Source organism: Miniopterus natalensis, chromosome 2, assembly GCF_054644295.1.
Source record: "Miniopterus natalensis isolate mMinNat1 chromosome 2, mMinNat1.hap1, whole genome shotgun sequence".
Taxonomy (NCBI): domain Eukaryota; kingdom Metazoa; phylum Chordata; class Mammalia; order Chiroptera; family Miniopteridae; genus Miniopterus; species Miniopterus natalensis.
The window spans coordinates 25,790,533-25,806,900 of record NC_142082.1 but is presented as its reverse complement, the minus strand read 5'-3'; the positions used below and the strand labels follow the sequence as shown (position 1 = coordinate 25,806,900).

General features: G+C 37.9%; 1 protein-coding gene and 1 long non-coding RNA gene across 3 annotated transcripts in view; one reads left to right on the top strand and one right to left on the bottom strand.

The window, feature by feature from the left end:
- The window catches only part of CUL4A (cullin 4A), a 54,461-nt gene extending 39,234 nt beyond the window's left edge, over positions 1 to 15,227 (top strand). For both annotated transcript variants that reach the window (XM_087814214.1, XM_016212877.2), the window contains 5 exons: positions 5,358 to 5,471; positions 9,222 to 9,327; positions 9,505 to 9,677; positions 11,614 to 11,766; positions 13,667 to 15,227. In XM_087814214.1, coding sequence (XP_087670340.1) covers positions 5,358 to 5,471; positions 9,222 to 9,327; positions 9,505 to 9,677; positions 11,614 to 11,766; positions 13,667 to 13,762 — 642 coding nt within the window. In that variant the 3' untranslated portion in view covers positions 13,763 to 15,227. The remainder of the gene's footprint in view (positions 1 to 5,357; positions 5,472 to 9,221; positions 9,328 to 9,504; positions 9,678 to 11,613; positions 11,767 to 13,666) is intronic.
- Positions 53 to 16,368, bottom strand: part of LOC107536951 (uncharacterized) — a 28,979-nt gene continuing 12,663 nt past the window's right edge. The window contains exon 2 of the long non-coding RNA XR_001603184.2: positions 53 to 331. This is a non-coding gene — a long non-coding RNA (uncharacterized LOC107536951). The remainder of the gene's footprint in view (positions 332 to 16,368) is intronic.

Here is a 16,368-nt window from a genome sequence, read left to right as displayed (position 1 = left end):
CAAAACATTATAGACTTCTTCCCTTGTTCCCCCCATACCATGCACAGACATGTTATTTTTCAAGAATTATTTAATGAGAGGTTTTTTAAAATCACACACTGAAGCAAAAAATCAAAGTGATCACTTTTGTCCCTGTCCACAGCTTCTCCTGGCTCACCCATGTCCACTGGCTGACCATCAAGAAGGCATCAACACGGGCACTTGTTTTAATAGTTGCTGGTTGTTGAGTTGTGGGTTCCTTTTGTCTGGTTATTATTTCCTTCCATTATAGACAATGCCAGAGTCTTGTGAAGTGCTGAAGACTTATATGTCAGCCATGACTTTGGGTACTCTGTAGATTTGTAGATATGAAGGAGAATTCAGGGCTCAGGAACTTAAAATCCAGGGAGGAAATAGCACAAGCACCATTAATTACAATACCAGGTGATATGGAAAAGGGCTGGTTCCAGTGTGGGATCTGGGAATTAAATATGAATGGGGATGAGGGCCTTCCAGCTGAAGGGGCTTCCAGAAAGGGCAAAGAAAGCTACAGAGTCATGGCAACTGGGAGCCTGGGTCAGAAATAGTCCCTCTCAAAGCTATCTTTTCCATTTCTAAGACAGTATCTTTTCTTGATTTTTGTTTGTTTGTTTGTTTCTGAATCCAGTGGTCAGATGCCTTTTTGTTTTCTTCTTTGTTTCCCTCCTCCCATATCCTAAATGCTAACATTGTCCAGAATCATCCCTCAACTACCTTCTCATGCCACACCCTTTCATTGAACTCAGCCCACACCGGCTCTCAGCCTCCAACCTGTATGTCCACTTGACTGTACACAGATGTTCCAGACTCAATATCCAAGATTTCTCTCGTTACTCTTCTCCATCGTCCTTCCCTGAATTTCTCCATCCTTAGGGGAATGGTGATAGCACCTTAATCAGTTTTTCTGTGAGATGTGAAGCCTTTCTTTATGGCCCAGCTCACCTGCATGGATGCCGTGCTCCCTCTATTCTAAACTAGTTGTAGGTCCCAAACCCACCCACTTCTCTCATCCTCTCAGGCCTCTTTGTATAACCCTCTAAATGGAACCTCCTTCTCCAGAAAACCTCCACACCCTACCCATCCCCAGCACTCGAAGCTTGTTAAGACTTATCTCCTCAGTCACCTTCACCAGAAAACCCTCCCTCACCTCCTCACCCCACTTACCCTCCGCAGGGTGCAGACTCCACCCTGGGCGTGCCTCTCCTGTGGCACTGTAAGTTTATTCACTTCTTATTTTATTTTGAAATACTTCAGACTTACAGGAAATTAGCAAGAATAATTCAAACATTTCCAGTACCCTTTGCTCATTTTTTTAGCATTGGCATATATGCTTCATCATTCTGTTTTTCTCCATATATGTGCCATTTTCTCCTGGTCCATTTGAGAGTAGATTACATCTTTACCCTTAACACTTTATTGATATTTTTGTGTTTTTTGGTGTTTTTTTTTAAGAGAGAGATCGATGGATTTGTTCCACTTATTTATGCATTCATTTGTTGATTCTATTCTAGTATGTGCCCTGACTGGAATAGAACCTGCAACTTTGACATATTGGGACAACTCCTGGCCAGGGCCTTTACCCTTAATACTTTACTGGGAATTTCCCAAAAACATTACCAGAGCATGTTGTCAAATTCAGATAGTTAGCATTTATGTAATTAATACTTTCATCAATATACAGCCATATTCTGTTTTTGTCAGTTTTCCCAACTATGCTTTTTAGCTTTTTTTCTTGGTAACCACATCCATTCCAGGACCCCACATTTCATTTAGTCATTTCCTTGCATCTGTAAGAGCTACACAACCTTTCTTCTTCTTTCATGACACTGACATGTTTTTTGGGGGCTGTTGTTTTATTTGTTTTTGGAGTTTTTTACAGCTGTACTCAAGAATAAGATTTATTATAGCAAAAGTGACATGTTTTTAAAATGCAGGCCAGTTTTCATAGATTGTCTCTCAATTTGTTTCTTTGATTAGACTCAGGTCATGCATATCTAACCAGGATCCCACGTGGGAGATGTCATTTCCTCTCAGTGTCATGTCCAGAGGCACACACTATTCATTTGCTAACATTGGTGATGTTATATATAATCATTTGGTTAAGGTGTTACCTGGTTTCTCCATTCTGCAGTTGGTATTTTTCCTTTTGTAATATTTTTTTAAATGTCTTTATTGATTTCAGAGAGAGGAAGGGGGAGAGAGAGGTAGAAACATCAATGATGAAAGAGAGTCATTGATCAGCTGCCTTCTACTGGGGACCGAGCCCACAACCCGGGCATGTGCCCTGACCAGGAATCAAACCCCTATCTCCTGGATCATAGGTCGATGCCCAACCGCTGAGCACACCCGGCTGGGCTCCTTTTGTAATTATTAAGTAATTTGTGGGGAGATATTTTAAGACTTTGTAAACCTCTTATTTCCCCATCAGACTCTCACCTGCTTGATTCCTGCCTGAGTCCATTTTTACCTTGATGAACAGTGATTCTTTTTTTTTTCCCTAGCTCCATCATTTCTCTAGGAAATCAATATTCTGCTCTAAGAGCCTTCCCTTCTACCCCATTTATTTATTTCTCTGTCTTTAGGACTATGAGCTCATGGAATCTTAGTTACTTATTTGATGCTCAAATTGTCCCATATTTGGCTGGTGGGAGCACTTTTCAGCTGACTCCTTCCTTGTCCTTTGAACACACCCCTGTATATTTCAGTACTTTTTTATTTTCTGGCAAAAGATGTTTGAGGCTTACCATACTGTATTTTTTAAACTGTGGTAAAATATGCCTACAATTTATCATTTTAAAGTGTACAGTTCAGTGGCATTAAGTTGTGCATCTATCACCTCACTTTTTCATCACCCCAAATAGAAACCCTGGACCCTTTAAGCAGTCACTCCCATTCCACTCCCACCAGACACACTGCCCCAGCCCCTGGCAACCACTAATCTACTCTCTGTGGATTTGTGTATACTGGACATTTCAAATAATTGAAATCATATAATATGTAGCCTTTTATATCTGACTTCTTTAACTTAGTATATTTTCAAGGTTCATCCATATTGTAGTATGTGTCAGTGCTTCATTCCTTTTTAAGGCTGAATAATTTTCCACTGTTTGGATATACCACACTTTATCCATTTATTTGTTAATGGACACTTGGGTCTTTTCCACTTTCTGCTATTGTAAATAATGCTGCTGTGAACATGAGTGTGTTATTTTTGTTTGAATAGCTATTGTCAGTTCTTTAGATACAGCCCTAGAACTGGAATTTCTGGTTCATGTGATAATTCTATTTAACTTCTAGAGCAACTACCAGTTTTCCACAGTAGCTGCACTATTTTATATTACTGTCAGCAACACACAAGGATTCAAATTTCTCTACAACTTAAGTATTTATTTTCAGTTCTTTGATTATAGCCATCTTACTGAGTGTGAGTGGGTTTGATTAGCTTTTCCCTATTAGCTAATGATGTTGAGCATCTTTTCATGTACTTATTGGCCATTTGTAGATCTTCTTTGAAGAAGTCTATTTAAACCCTTTGCCCATTTTTTTTTTAATATATCTTTATTGATTTCAGAGAGGAAGGGAGAGGGAGAGAGATAGAAACATCAATGATGAGAGAGTCATTGATTGGCTGCCTCCTGCATGCCCCCTACTGTGATCGAGCCCACAACCAGGGCATGTGCCCTGACCGGGAATTGAACCACAGTCTTCTGGATCGTAGGTCTATACTCAACTGTGGAGCCACACCAGCTGGGCACTGTGCCCATTTTTTAATTCTGTTGTCTTTCTGTTGAACTGTAAGAGTTCTTTATATATTCTGTGTAGTAGATCCTTATCAGATGTGTGATTTGGGCCCGCATACCAGGCATGTGCCCTGCCCGGGAATCAAACCTGTGACCTCTTGGTTCATGGATCAACACTCAACCACACTGAGCCACACCGGCTGGGCCCTGCTAATGTTTTATACAGAGTGAACAGCAATGAAAATCCCAGACCTGGTCCTGCCCTCTTTAGCTTTCTGTCCAGAGGAGGTACTCACAATCTGCTATAAATCTGCTAAGAGTGGTTGAAGAACGCTTCTCTAAGGAAGCAGTTCTGAAAAATGAGTCAATGTTGTTAGGGAAGTGGTTCCCAGATCTGGTAGAGGAAACGTGTGATAGCCTGAGGGAAAATGAGACAGTGCACTCAATGAAATGGAGAATGGGACTACAGAGAGATAGGGGAGAGGAGGCATAGGACAGGTCATTGAGGTCAGAAGTTTCAGAGGAAAGGGGCCTTAGCAAGCCATGGAAGAATTTTACTCTTAGGAAGAACTTGGAAGTGGCCAAGGACACTGACAAAGGAATGACCAGAGTACAAAATGCGAGGGGTACAGGACCCTGGAGATGCCAGCATATGTGGAGTGGGTGGAAAGACAAACCAAAGAAGACTGAGACGATTTGGACTCAAGACATAGAGACAGGAAGTCCAAAGTGATGAGTGTCATAGTTGCCAGGAGGGCAGGAGGAGGCTGCTGCGTGGGAAGCTGTTCAGAGGGCTCCTCTCATAAGATAAAGCCTGAAGAGAGCCATTAGTTTTGGCAGCACAGAACCACTGGTGATCCTGGGTGCAGAGTGAAGCAGATGTGAAAGGAACTAAAGAAAATAATGAGCAAAAGGAAGTTAGAGGAACAGATGTAGTGCATATGAACATGTATACAGAAACTATCAGAGAAATAAGAGTTTGTCCATAAGCAAGAACAGATACAGGAGAGGGACACTTGGAGAAGGAGGAGGGGCTTGGGAACTTAAAAGTGAGATAACAAGCAATAAAAAAACTGGCAGAAAGTTTGGAAGGTGTAAGGACTCTTCCAAGAAAATAACAATGAAAGTAATGGCTAGCTTATGTCATGTTTCCTGTGCACGCACTGTCCTGAGTGTTTATATGAACCCTTATAGCAGCTGGATGCCTGGGCCTTGCCATTAACCATGGTCATGGTTCACAGATGAGGCATCACAGAGCTCTAAGAGCAGTTAGGAGTCAGTGAGAGCTTGAGCAGGATACACCTGGGCCTTCACACAGCATCTTTGAGGATGGCCACTGTGGTCTTCATTACAGTGCTACTGGCCAGGGAAGCCTGGGTGTGGGGGTGTGGAGACTACAGAATACAACTTGTTTGTACATTAAACACCAGGGGAAGCTACCCCCCCAATGTCCTAGAGTGGTGGACATTTTTACAGGTAATAGAATACAGAAAAACAACTGTCAGAACAGAACCAATCTTTTTATTCAGCTGTGAAAAATTGTAAATTGAATGATTAATGGTGTTTAGCATAATTAAATTGTTTTCCTATGCTTGACAGATGATTAAACTTCAGGAAGTATTTAAGACATTTTATCTCGGAAAGCACAGTGGTCGAAAACTTCAGTGGCAAACTACATTGGGACATGCTGTTTTAAAAGCAGAGTTTAAGGAAGTAAGTTCTTTGTCTATTAAATTTATTTTTTATGTTTGTAAGTATGTTAACAGAATTTTTAAGATTGTGATTGAACTTTGGTAGCAAAGAAAGGAAAAGTTTATTCAGTATAACACAACACTGACTTTTGTAAGTCAATAAAACTAAACAGTTGAAGGATTAATAGCCCAATCAATAAGAAGTCAACAGGAAATGAAAAGCATTTACCTAAATGAAAAAAGCAGAGAACGTGGAGAAGCAATTCATAAAAGCAAGACTGAAAAAATCAATGTCTATGAACATGTGTTCCACTTCTCTACCAATCAAAGGGTTGAGAGTTAAAATACAATAAAATGACACTTTTGACTGTGAAATTGGTAAAGGCTAAAACTAAAAAAAAAAAACTCTTGCCCACTACTGGAGGGAGAACATGAGCTTTATGAAGGGTGGTTTGACATTGCATATCTCAAAACTTCTCAAATCACATGCTTTGTTGCATTAGTTCCAATCCTGGGAATTCATCTTAATAAGACCTTTTCTCAGATAATGAATAAAAATACCTGTTGCAGTGCATTATTAAAAGTGATAATTTAAGAGGGGAAATGTGTACAATGTATTGATAAATGAAAGAAGCTTGTCACAAAACAGTCCCTTCATATTCACATTAAATAAAATTATGTACACTAAGCAAAAAAATTACAAAAGTCCTGTTTTGCTACCTTTTATATAACGTTAGTTGTACACTATCATAAATTATACAGTTGACCCTTGAACAACTCCAGTTTGAACTGGTGAGGATCTACTTATATGTGAATTTTATTTTTTTAAAAGTATAAGTGGTAGATGACATGATATTGTATATAGAGAATCCTAAAGATTCCACCAAAAAACTACTAAGAACTGGTAAATGAATTCAGTAAAGTAGCATCATACAAAGTACACATTCAGAAATTAATTGCATTTATATACACCAATAGTGAACTATCAGAAAGGAAAACAGAAAACAATCCCATTTACAATTGCATCAAAAAAACAACAAAAAACCCACAAAAACACACACACACACACACACACACACACACACACACACAAAACTAGGAATAAATTTAACCAAGGATGTAAAAGACCTGTACTTGGAAACTTATAAGACACTGAATAAAGAAATTGAAAAAGATAACAAATCAGTAGAAACATATACCATATTCATGGATAGGAAGAATTAACATCATTAAAATGTCATACTACTCAAGCAATTTATAGATTCAATTCCTATCAAGATACCAATGCTCATGTATTTCACAGAACTAAAAAAAACATTGCAAATATTTATATGGAACCACAAAAGACCCAGAGTAGCCACAGCAATCCTGAGAAAGAACAAAGTTGGAGGAATTGTGCTACCTGATATCAGACTACTTTGTAGTTTGGTATGGTACTGGCATAAAAACAGACATATAGATCAGTGGAACTGCAGGGTACTGGCATAAAAACAGACATATAGTTCAATGGAACAGAATAGAGAGCCCAGAAGTAAACCCATGCCTATATGGTCAATTAATATTTGACAAAGGAGGCAAGAACATACAATGGAGAAAAGATAGTCTATTCAATTAATGGTGTTGGAAAAATTGGATATGTGCAAAAAAATGAAACTAGATCACCTTTTTACACCATACACAAGAATAAACTCAAAAGGGATCAAAGACTTACATGTAAGACTCAAAATCATAAAAATCCTAGAAGAAAACATAGGCATTAAAATCTCTGACAATTCTCTTAGCAATATTATTTTCTGATATATCTCTTTGGGCAAGGGAAATGAAAGAAAAAATAACATGGGACTACAAAAAAATAAAAAGGTTTTGCACAGCAAAGGAAACCATCAACAAACTTAAAAGACAACCCACTGCATGGGAGAACATATTCACCAATACATCTGATAAGGGGTTAATATTCCAAATTTTATAAAGAATTTATAAAACTCAACACCAAAAAAGCAAACAATACAATTAAATGGTCAAAGGACCTAAAATAGACACTTCTCCAAGAGGACATACAGATGGCCAACAGACATATGAAAAGGTGCAAATTAAAACCGCAATGAGATATCACCTCACACCTGTCAGAATGACTATCTTCAATAACCTAACAAATAAGAGTTGGTGAGGGTGTGGAGAAAAAAGAGCCCTTGTGCACTGTTTATGGGAATCTAGATTGGTGCAGCCCCTGTGGAAAAAATTAAAACTGGAACTGCCTCATGACCCAGTGATTCCACTTCTGAGAATATATCTGAAGAAACCCAAAACACCAATCAGAAAGAATATATGCACCCCTATGTTCATTGCAGCGTTATTTACAATAGCCAAGATTTGGAAGCAGCCAAAGTGCCCATCAGTAGATGAGTGGGTAAAAAGCTGTGGTACATTTACACAATGGAATACTGCTCAGCCGTCAAAAAAAGGAAGTACTACCTTTTGCAACAGCATGGATGGTCCTGGAGAGTATTATGCTAAGCGAAATAAGCCAGTCAGAGAAAGACAAGTACCATATAATTTCACTTATATGTGGAATCTAATAAACAAAATAAACTGATGAACAAAATGGAAACAGGCTCAGAGATACAGAGACTAGACTGACAGCTGCGGAAGGAGTTTGGGGAACTGGGTGAAAAAGGTGAAGTATTAAAAAAAAACCTCAGACACAGACAGCCGTATGGTGATTACCAGTGGGGAAGGGTGAGGTGGGGAGAGGTGTAGAACAGGGTAAACGGGAGATAAATGGTGACAGAAGGAGATTTGACGTGGCGTAGTAAACACACAATACAATATACAGGTGATGTATTATAGAATTTGTATGCCTGAAACCTATATAATTTTATTAACTAGCGTCATCCCAATAATTTCAATTAAAGTATAAGTGGACACGCACAGTTCAAACATGGTGTTCAAGGGTCAACTCTGTGTGTGTGTGTGCAATTATATGTAAATTATGCATTCGTGTTGCATTGTGTGTTATTGTGCAGGGTTATATACATAAAACCACACCTACTAGTCTTTAAGCTATTATAAAAGTTAAGATATGATCCCCTTACTGCCAGCTTCAGAACTGAACCTCTGCGGAATGATTGCGTGACTGCAGTTCTTGCCTTCTGTGGCTAGGCCTGAGGATGAAGCACTCACACGGCATGCTCCGTCATCCAACAGAACTAATTGCGTGTGGAAAGCCTCTGCAGTGGGGACTTTTTGAATAGAGGTGGGGAATTATGTGAGGTCCAAAGCTGGGTTTCATTAGTCATTTACATCACAGGCACATACAAAAGGAAGCTGGGCCGACGGTTTATGATCATTGATGTGCTTATTTCATTACTCATTCTCTTAATAATGAAGTTGGCTAGATCTTTTGCTAGCTTCCCTGTCCATACAGGTTTTGTCACTGCACCCTCTCAAGCTCTGTCCTCTAACTGCCCTTAAGAGGACCTCGGCAGGCTAAAAGTGGGTCGCTATTAAATTTGTGTCAGCAACTTCAAATAATGATAATCCCCTTCTTGTTCAACACAGAACTTTCTTGCTACTTAAAAAATATTTTAAGAGAAGAATTTTTAAGTGCCATAATACCAAGTCATTTTATTCTTGTATAATTAGTAACAATTTGTTTGGTGGCTAATTAGTAATTTATTACACATACAACATTTGAGAGCAAGAAGAAGCTGCATAAAATTTTTCAAGATTGTGCAAACATAGCTTCACACATGATATGTTTGTTTTCTTTAAGGGAAAGAAAGAATTCCAGGTATCTCTCTTCCAGACTCTGGTGCTTCTCATGTTCAACGAAGGGGACGGATTCAGCTTTGAAGAAATAAAAATGGCCACTGGGATAGGTATGAAAACCCTCTTTGTGAATGTGTGGGTTTTGAGTGCCTTGTTTTTAAACATTTATTCATTTAAGAGAAGATACAGACCCTGTCTCTGCTCGTCACACTTGAGAGTGTGGTTTCTTTCATTTTTGTCACATTCACTTTCATGCTCATCTGCGCCTGCCTTTTCTCCCCATTCAGAGGACAGTGAATTGCGGAGAACTTTACAGTCCCTGGCCTGTGGCAAAGCACGAGTTCTGATTAAAAGTCCCAAAGGAAAGGAGGTAGAAGATGGAGACAAATTCATTTTTAACGGAGAATTCAAGCACAAGTTATTTCGAATAAAGATCAATCAAATTCAGATGAAGGAGACCGTATGTATAAAATTTCTCCTTTACTTATAGGGAGGGTGTTCACCAAGAAATCACTAGTTTTTATAATTTCTTGAATATAAGAGTTCTGAAGCATATTCTAAAGTATCTAATTTGAATACAGTATTTATAAGAGTACTCACTTTAATGAGCTTTCATTAACTTTATATTCACAATAAGAATGAAAATCAGAAAGAAATGCATTTAACAGTTATTCTTATTCACAAAGTGGTATGATAAATCAGAGCTTCCTAGATCAAATTCTGTTAGCGGAGAGAGCATGTCATTTCCAAAACCCAGTGACTTGTCTTTTTATTTTTGCACAGCACATTTCAGCCATTCTCTCAGCCTCGGCCTCAGCCAGGGTCCTGGGGTGGAAGTGGTAAGAGTTGTGGGTGTCAAGGACCCACTGACATTGTATCTGTGATCTGTGTACAGGTGGAGCATCTGTAGCTTTGATCAGATTCTCAAGGTTCGTGTCCAGAGCAGGTTCTGGCCCACTGCCCTCAGGCCCTTCCTAATGCAGAAGCCCTTGCACCCCTGGGCTGCTGTCAGACATACAGGCCAGGTGGACAGGCGCACCCCTGGCACCCACTTATATAACAGGGTGTCCAGCTGGCCTCTTTATACATGTAAATGACTGAGGAGAGGCCTTTTGAAGGAGTGAGGTCAATTCAGACAACACGAGGACAGCTTTCATTCATCTAAGTGGTATCACAAACACTTTCTCCACCTCCAGCAGAAGACAGTGATTGTTTCACTTACATAGAGGTGTTCAAAGTAGCCCAATCAGAAACTGTGTTCAGACTACACAAAAAGACATACAAAAGACAAATATATAAAAGATGTTTGCTCTCATTAGTAATTTTCATGAAATTTAAGTTAAAGTAACATTCCATTTTTCATCTATCAGTTGGAGAAATGTTTAAAAGTTTGTCATACCCAGTGCTGGTAATATATGGGAAAACAGGCATTCTTTTTTATGGGTCTTTTTTTTTTTTAAGATGTCTGGATTGGTATACCTTTTTAGTGGGTATTTGACACACCTGTTAAAGATTTACATGGGCATATCCTTTGATCCATGTTTTTAACTATTAGGAATTTATAATAGAGTGATTAAAGGGTATAAAATTTTGGAGTTATAACTCCAAAGTGGGACTATCTGTCATCTCTTTCCCCCAAAGAAAACCACTTATTGCCACTTTTGTTTACACTCATGTATTTTTTTTTTTTTTTTTATCTCTAGTACAGGAAATAACCTTTTTTTGGGTCATGGATCCCTTTGAAAATATGATGAAAGCTTGCATTCCCCCTTCCTGAAACATATGTTACATATATATACAGACCTGCCTCTCCCCCATCCCCTTTGATCTGCAGACCCCCATTAGGTTGCTATTTAACAGCAAGGTGTTATCAGTGTTAGCTATTTGCTTCTGATAACAGCTCTTTATCTGATCAGGTTTTTTTTTTTCTTCCTAATTATGTAATCCTTATATGCTGAAGTTTGTTTTAAATCAAGAATAGATTTTAAATTTTATCATGCCTTATCAAGATGCTGTAATCTAACCGTAAAATTATTGTGATGATCTCTGTTACATGAGTAGGTTCCCGGTGTTGAGAAAAGCTTACATTTCTGGAATAAATCATGATGGCTAGTATGCTTTGTTTTGTTTTCGTTACTGTGCTACTAGATTCAATCCAGGATTATATAGGGTTTTTAAAGCTTTTTTATAACTTTTTACATTATTTTTCAAGTTTTGGTACTGAAGTTGCACTCCTTGGAAAGCTAGGTTTTATGAGAACACATAAAAATACATAGGACAGGGTTCATCTAAAGTTTGGCTTTTCTTTGCATCAAAAGTTTCTAGTCAAACACAACAGTATGAAATAATTAACAGTAAAATATATCTTTACACGTCACTTTTTGTCTCTTGTGCAGGTTGAAGAACAAGTCAGCACCACTGAGAGAGTATTTCAGGACAGACAGTATCAGATTGATGCAGCTATCGTCAGAATAATGAAGATGAGGAAGACCTTGGGTCATAATCTTCTAGTGTCTGAATTGTATAATCAGCTGAAATTTCCAGTAAAGGTAAATGTATATTGGCTTAATTAAAACTGTAGTATTATGGCCCTAGCCGGTTTGGCTCAGTGGTTAAGAGCATCGGCCTGTGGACTAAAGGGTCCTGGGTTCAGTTCAGCCAAGGGCACATATCTCAGTTGCAGACTTGATCCCCAGCTCCTTGCCAGAGGCAACCAATGGATGTGTCTCTCTCACATCGATGTTTCTCTCTCTCTCTCCCCCCCCTTCCCTCCCTTCCCTTCTCTCCCTCTCCCCCTCTCTCTCTGAAAAGCAGTGGAAAAAATATCGAGTGAGGATTAAAAAAAAACCTAGTATTATGCTAAACCATAGGCAAAGCATGTTTGATTCTCATTACCTTCAGAATCATTTCATTTGTTCTACATTATAAGTGATCATTTGCTACAAAAACCTAGCTTTGTGTATATACTAAATGTAGAAAACCTGGCAAGTGATGATAGTAGGAACTTTATCTCAAATGTTCATCACCATTGTAGGAGTGATAGATACCTAAAATTCTCATTTGCAGGGATGTACTAATATTTTCGAGGAGGGTACTGCATGGAAATGGACACATGTATTCTCAGTAGTTGTACTAGTTCAGGTTATATCACAGGATTTTAAGGAGATCATACAACTAATTTACAAGCTACAAAACATTCTTTACCTCAGTGATATGTCCTCATTGCTGTTGAGTGAAAAGTCTACCCTAAAACCTTTCAGTCCGTGCATATTTCCAGAACAGAGATATGTCCTGGCTGTATGTGGAGTACAGGATAAGTGAGGGGAGCATTATGAAGAGCTCTTTAAAGCATGTATATATCCACCTAGAAAGTACGGGACTCTCATGACACTTGGCCTGTCAGTCTCTAAACCTGCCACATGTGCTTTTGAATGGAAGTACCCTGTGTGTTGTCCAGTTTGATAAAAAGAGCAGCTGACCCTCCCTTCTCAAAAGGGAGTCCAGGTGGACCAATGAGTCTCGACACTGAAATGGTGGGTGAGAGTGCCATCCCACCTCAGCAAATATTGGACCCCTGTACTCCAGAGGCAACGTGTGCTCCACAGTGCTCTGCACGGAACACTGCTTCATACACAGTCCTTCCCTAACCACGTGCCAGGGAGTATTGATTTTCCCCTTTGCAGATGAGAGACCTAGCAGTTTAAAAGACTAAAGAGCAAGTAAGGTGTGCACACAGCCATAGCACCTAGTTCTACTTTGACAGGTAATGGGTTTCAGCCATATATTGTAAAATATATGATCTATCACTGAATAGAAAGTTATGCTGTTTGTAAGAGAGAACATACAGGTAAACGCTTGCTCATAATTGTCAGCATAGTCATGCTTTCTAATAGCAGCGCCAGAGGGCGCTCTTCCTGGGCAGACATGTCATGGTGTGGACATGTCAATCTACTTTTAGCAAAGGAACACTCAGAATCTGTGATTACACTGTATAAATATAGCATATATAGTCAATATATAATAATATATCATACTTAAGGAGAAATGTCCTTAACCACAGATGAAAATGCCCTGAGACATTATCAGATTTCCCTTTAAGACAAACAGAAATGTGTTACCTAATAGGATCTGCCATGCATATGTACTCATTAGTGATTATAAATAATGTATTTACTTTTCACAAGTTTCACATTTCCCACAGGAAGCCCTGCTCTGACAATAAATTTACACAGAAGCACTTTGATCAAAAGATAATGTTAACATTGTCTTTGAAGTAGGGAGTTTTAGTCTACTCATTTTATAATTACTAGCAAATACGTATATTTATATAATTATATATGTAATATATGTGCATAATTATAATCACATACTTCATGCATGATGTTATATTCCCCTATGTTTGTAAATTTAATTCCACTATAATTGGGTGTATGTTTTTTTCTTTTTTAGCCTGGAGATTTGAAAAAGAGAATTGAATCTCTCATAGACAGAGACTATATGGAGAGAGACAAAGACAACCCAAATCAGTACCACTACGTGGCCTGATATTTCGGCCAGCTGTTTTCTTTCAGTGAGACACTGGAATGTATCTTCAGAGCAGTGAAACACTTCTGTGCTGTTTCCAGGGATTTCTGGGATTGAGCCAGCACGGATACTTTGGATTAGAAGGAAAGGAGATGATTCTTGGATTACCCTTCACAAGGCTTAAGGATTTGCAAATGGCATATGTATCTTTTCACCCTCCAGTTCTTCCTCTTGTTCTTTTAGGCGTTTAAGTTGTTTCCATTGCTCTGTGCAGAATGACATTGGACAAGAAGATAAGGCAGTGTTCTTGTGGCAAAAAACTGAAAGTTTGGTTTGTTTTTGTGTGTGTGATCATGAATGCACAATAAAAAGACCCTCTATGCTGCATTCTTTAGCTACAGAGATTGCTTAGGTATTCCTGAAAATAAGCTATCTTAGTCGATGAACACTTAGATTAAAAACAAGAACCCTTAATTGGTGAACATTAGGAAGAAAGTCAGTGTTAAAAACTGGCTTATTGATTATGCAACCTAAATACTGGCATCTGTTTGTTTCATTTATTTTTAAAAAGTTTTAAACTTTGATGACTGATTTTTCTGTAATGAGGTTTCTCAGTGAGATCTCTGATGTGCCAAGAGGACATCGGGTCTGATGTGTTTGATGCAGTGAACCCATCAGCGTCTTTATTTCCACTGAATTATTCGTGAATTTTCTGTTTAAGGGTTTGGGGGGATAGTGTGTTCGTGTTTACCATTCTAAGATTGAGTCTAGCAGTCCCTCTTTTTTGCATTGGGGTAACTGCTGTTTGATTTCTTTTTTTAATTGCAGTATTTGTATGATTGGTATAATAAAGTTTGGTTTTGTTTTTACAGTCATGCACAGGGACAGTCGTCGTTCTCTGTGCTATAACCACTGTAAAACGTTTTATAGGAGACTTAAAGTCTTTATTGTGAAGCAGAGGTTATTTTGTCAAAAGATTAAAAGGATTTCATTGGCACCTGGTTTCATGTTGTGTATGTATAGGTGAGGTTGAATAGCAGATGATGATGTTAGTACGGTAACTATAACAAAGATACTTTTATGATAACATTTAAAAGTACTTTATATTTTACATAATAGCATGTTTCATTTTGATTAAAAACTACCAAAGGAATTTTGATCATGGTATAAGTGTTTAAAGCAATATTTTCTGGAATATACCAAGTTTATATAATTTGATTTTGTGCTAAATTATTCAAAGATTCTGCCTTTTTGAAACATGCGTGTTTAAAATATGACATCTTATGGGTTTCCATATGAAAATCCTCTTTTAAGTATCATCATTTCTATATTTGTAAATTTTCAGTTGAGTTCTATATAATATGTGGTCTATAAAAGACCAAATAGATTTCTACTTCTTATATTTTAAGTTCACTGTCTCTAGAGATTAATATTGTAATTTAATGTAGACTTACTCTGAATAAAATTAGTTTAATTGGCCTTAAAATTACATTAATAAAACTTTGTGGTATGCGAACGACATCCCTTTAGCAACTTAAAATTCATTACTAGTACAAAAGACAGAACCAGGGGCAAGGCAGACACCCCTCACCCTCTCAGGCAATGATTCTTGCCTGTCCTTTCACAAACCACTACTCAGCAAGCACCAGCAAACTGGTCTGACTTCATGGTGATTAAGAGCAACATACTGTACCTCCTATTGTGTTTGTTTCTATCCGTTCTGCTATCAGTATCATTTAAAGCTTTATTATAGTTAAAGATTGATGTGGTAAAACAAATAGTATAGAGGAAATGATTGAAAAGGAAAAGGCACTTAAACAAGAAAGCTATTGGAAAGGAGAAAGTGAAATTATTTACAGATAAATGATTCCCAGGAAAATCTAAGAGAAGCAACTGGGAAGCTATGACTAAAGAAAGAATTCACTGTTTTTAATTGAACACAAAATTCACAGAAAAATCAAAATATAAATGGAAGGCCATTTTTTCAATACCAACAAAAAATGATAAAATACCTCGTAATGAGAAAATATCTGTGCTATATGAAAAGCATTTTAAAGTGACTTATTCCATTTATCTAGCCCTCTCCCCTCCTCCTCCCAGTCAACTGCATCGCTTTTAGTTCTTTTATATTTACCTTTATTGTAAATAATATATTAAAACCTCTGTTTTCTTGATCTATGAATTTACTGTTTCTCAAGAATATCTACTATGAAAATGCAGAAGTAGAAGCCCGTATTTCCCCATGATTTTCCCCCCTCTTCTTTCTCCCAATTTCTGACAGCCCTTGTCAGATTATTTTTGTATATATATATTTAATAACTAAACTTATGTTTTATCTAAAAGTTGAAAAGTGGAATAGCACTTATGATAATTCACCCCAGAAGTGAGGAGTGTGCCTAATGCGAAGTGAAGTGCAGTGCCATACCAGCGCAACTCAATACTGTAAGCGTCAGAGACAAGTATCTTCTCTGTTAAATGCTCGATGCTCATGTCATGTTTTAGCTTGCTTTATATTTAAACTATGGCATTCTTGTCCCACTTTTTGTTTTCCCTGGGATTTTAAACTGCTATTACTGACAAATGAAATACATGCTTTGTCTTATCACTAGGATAAACTTTCTTAGTAC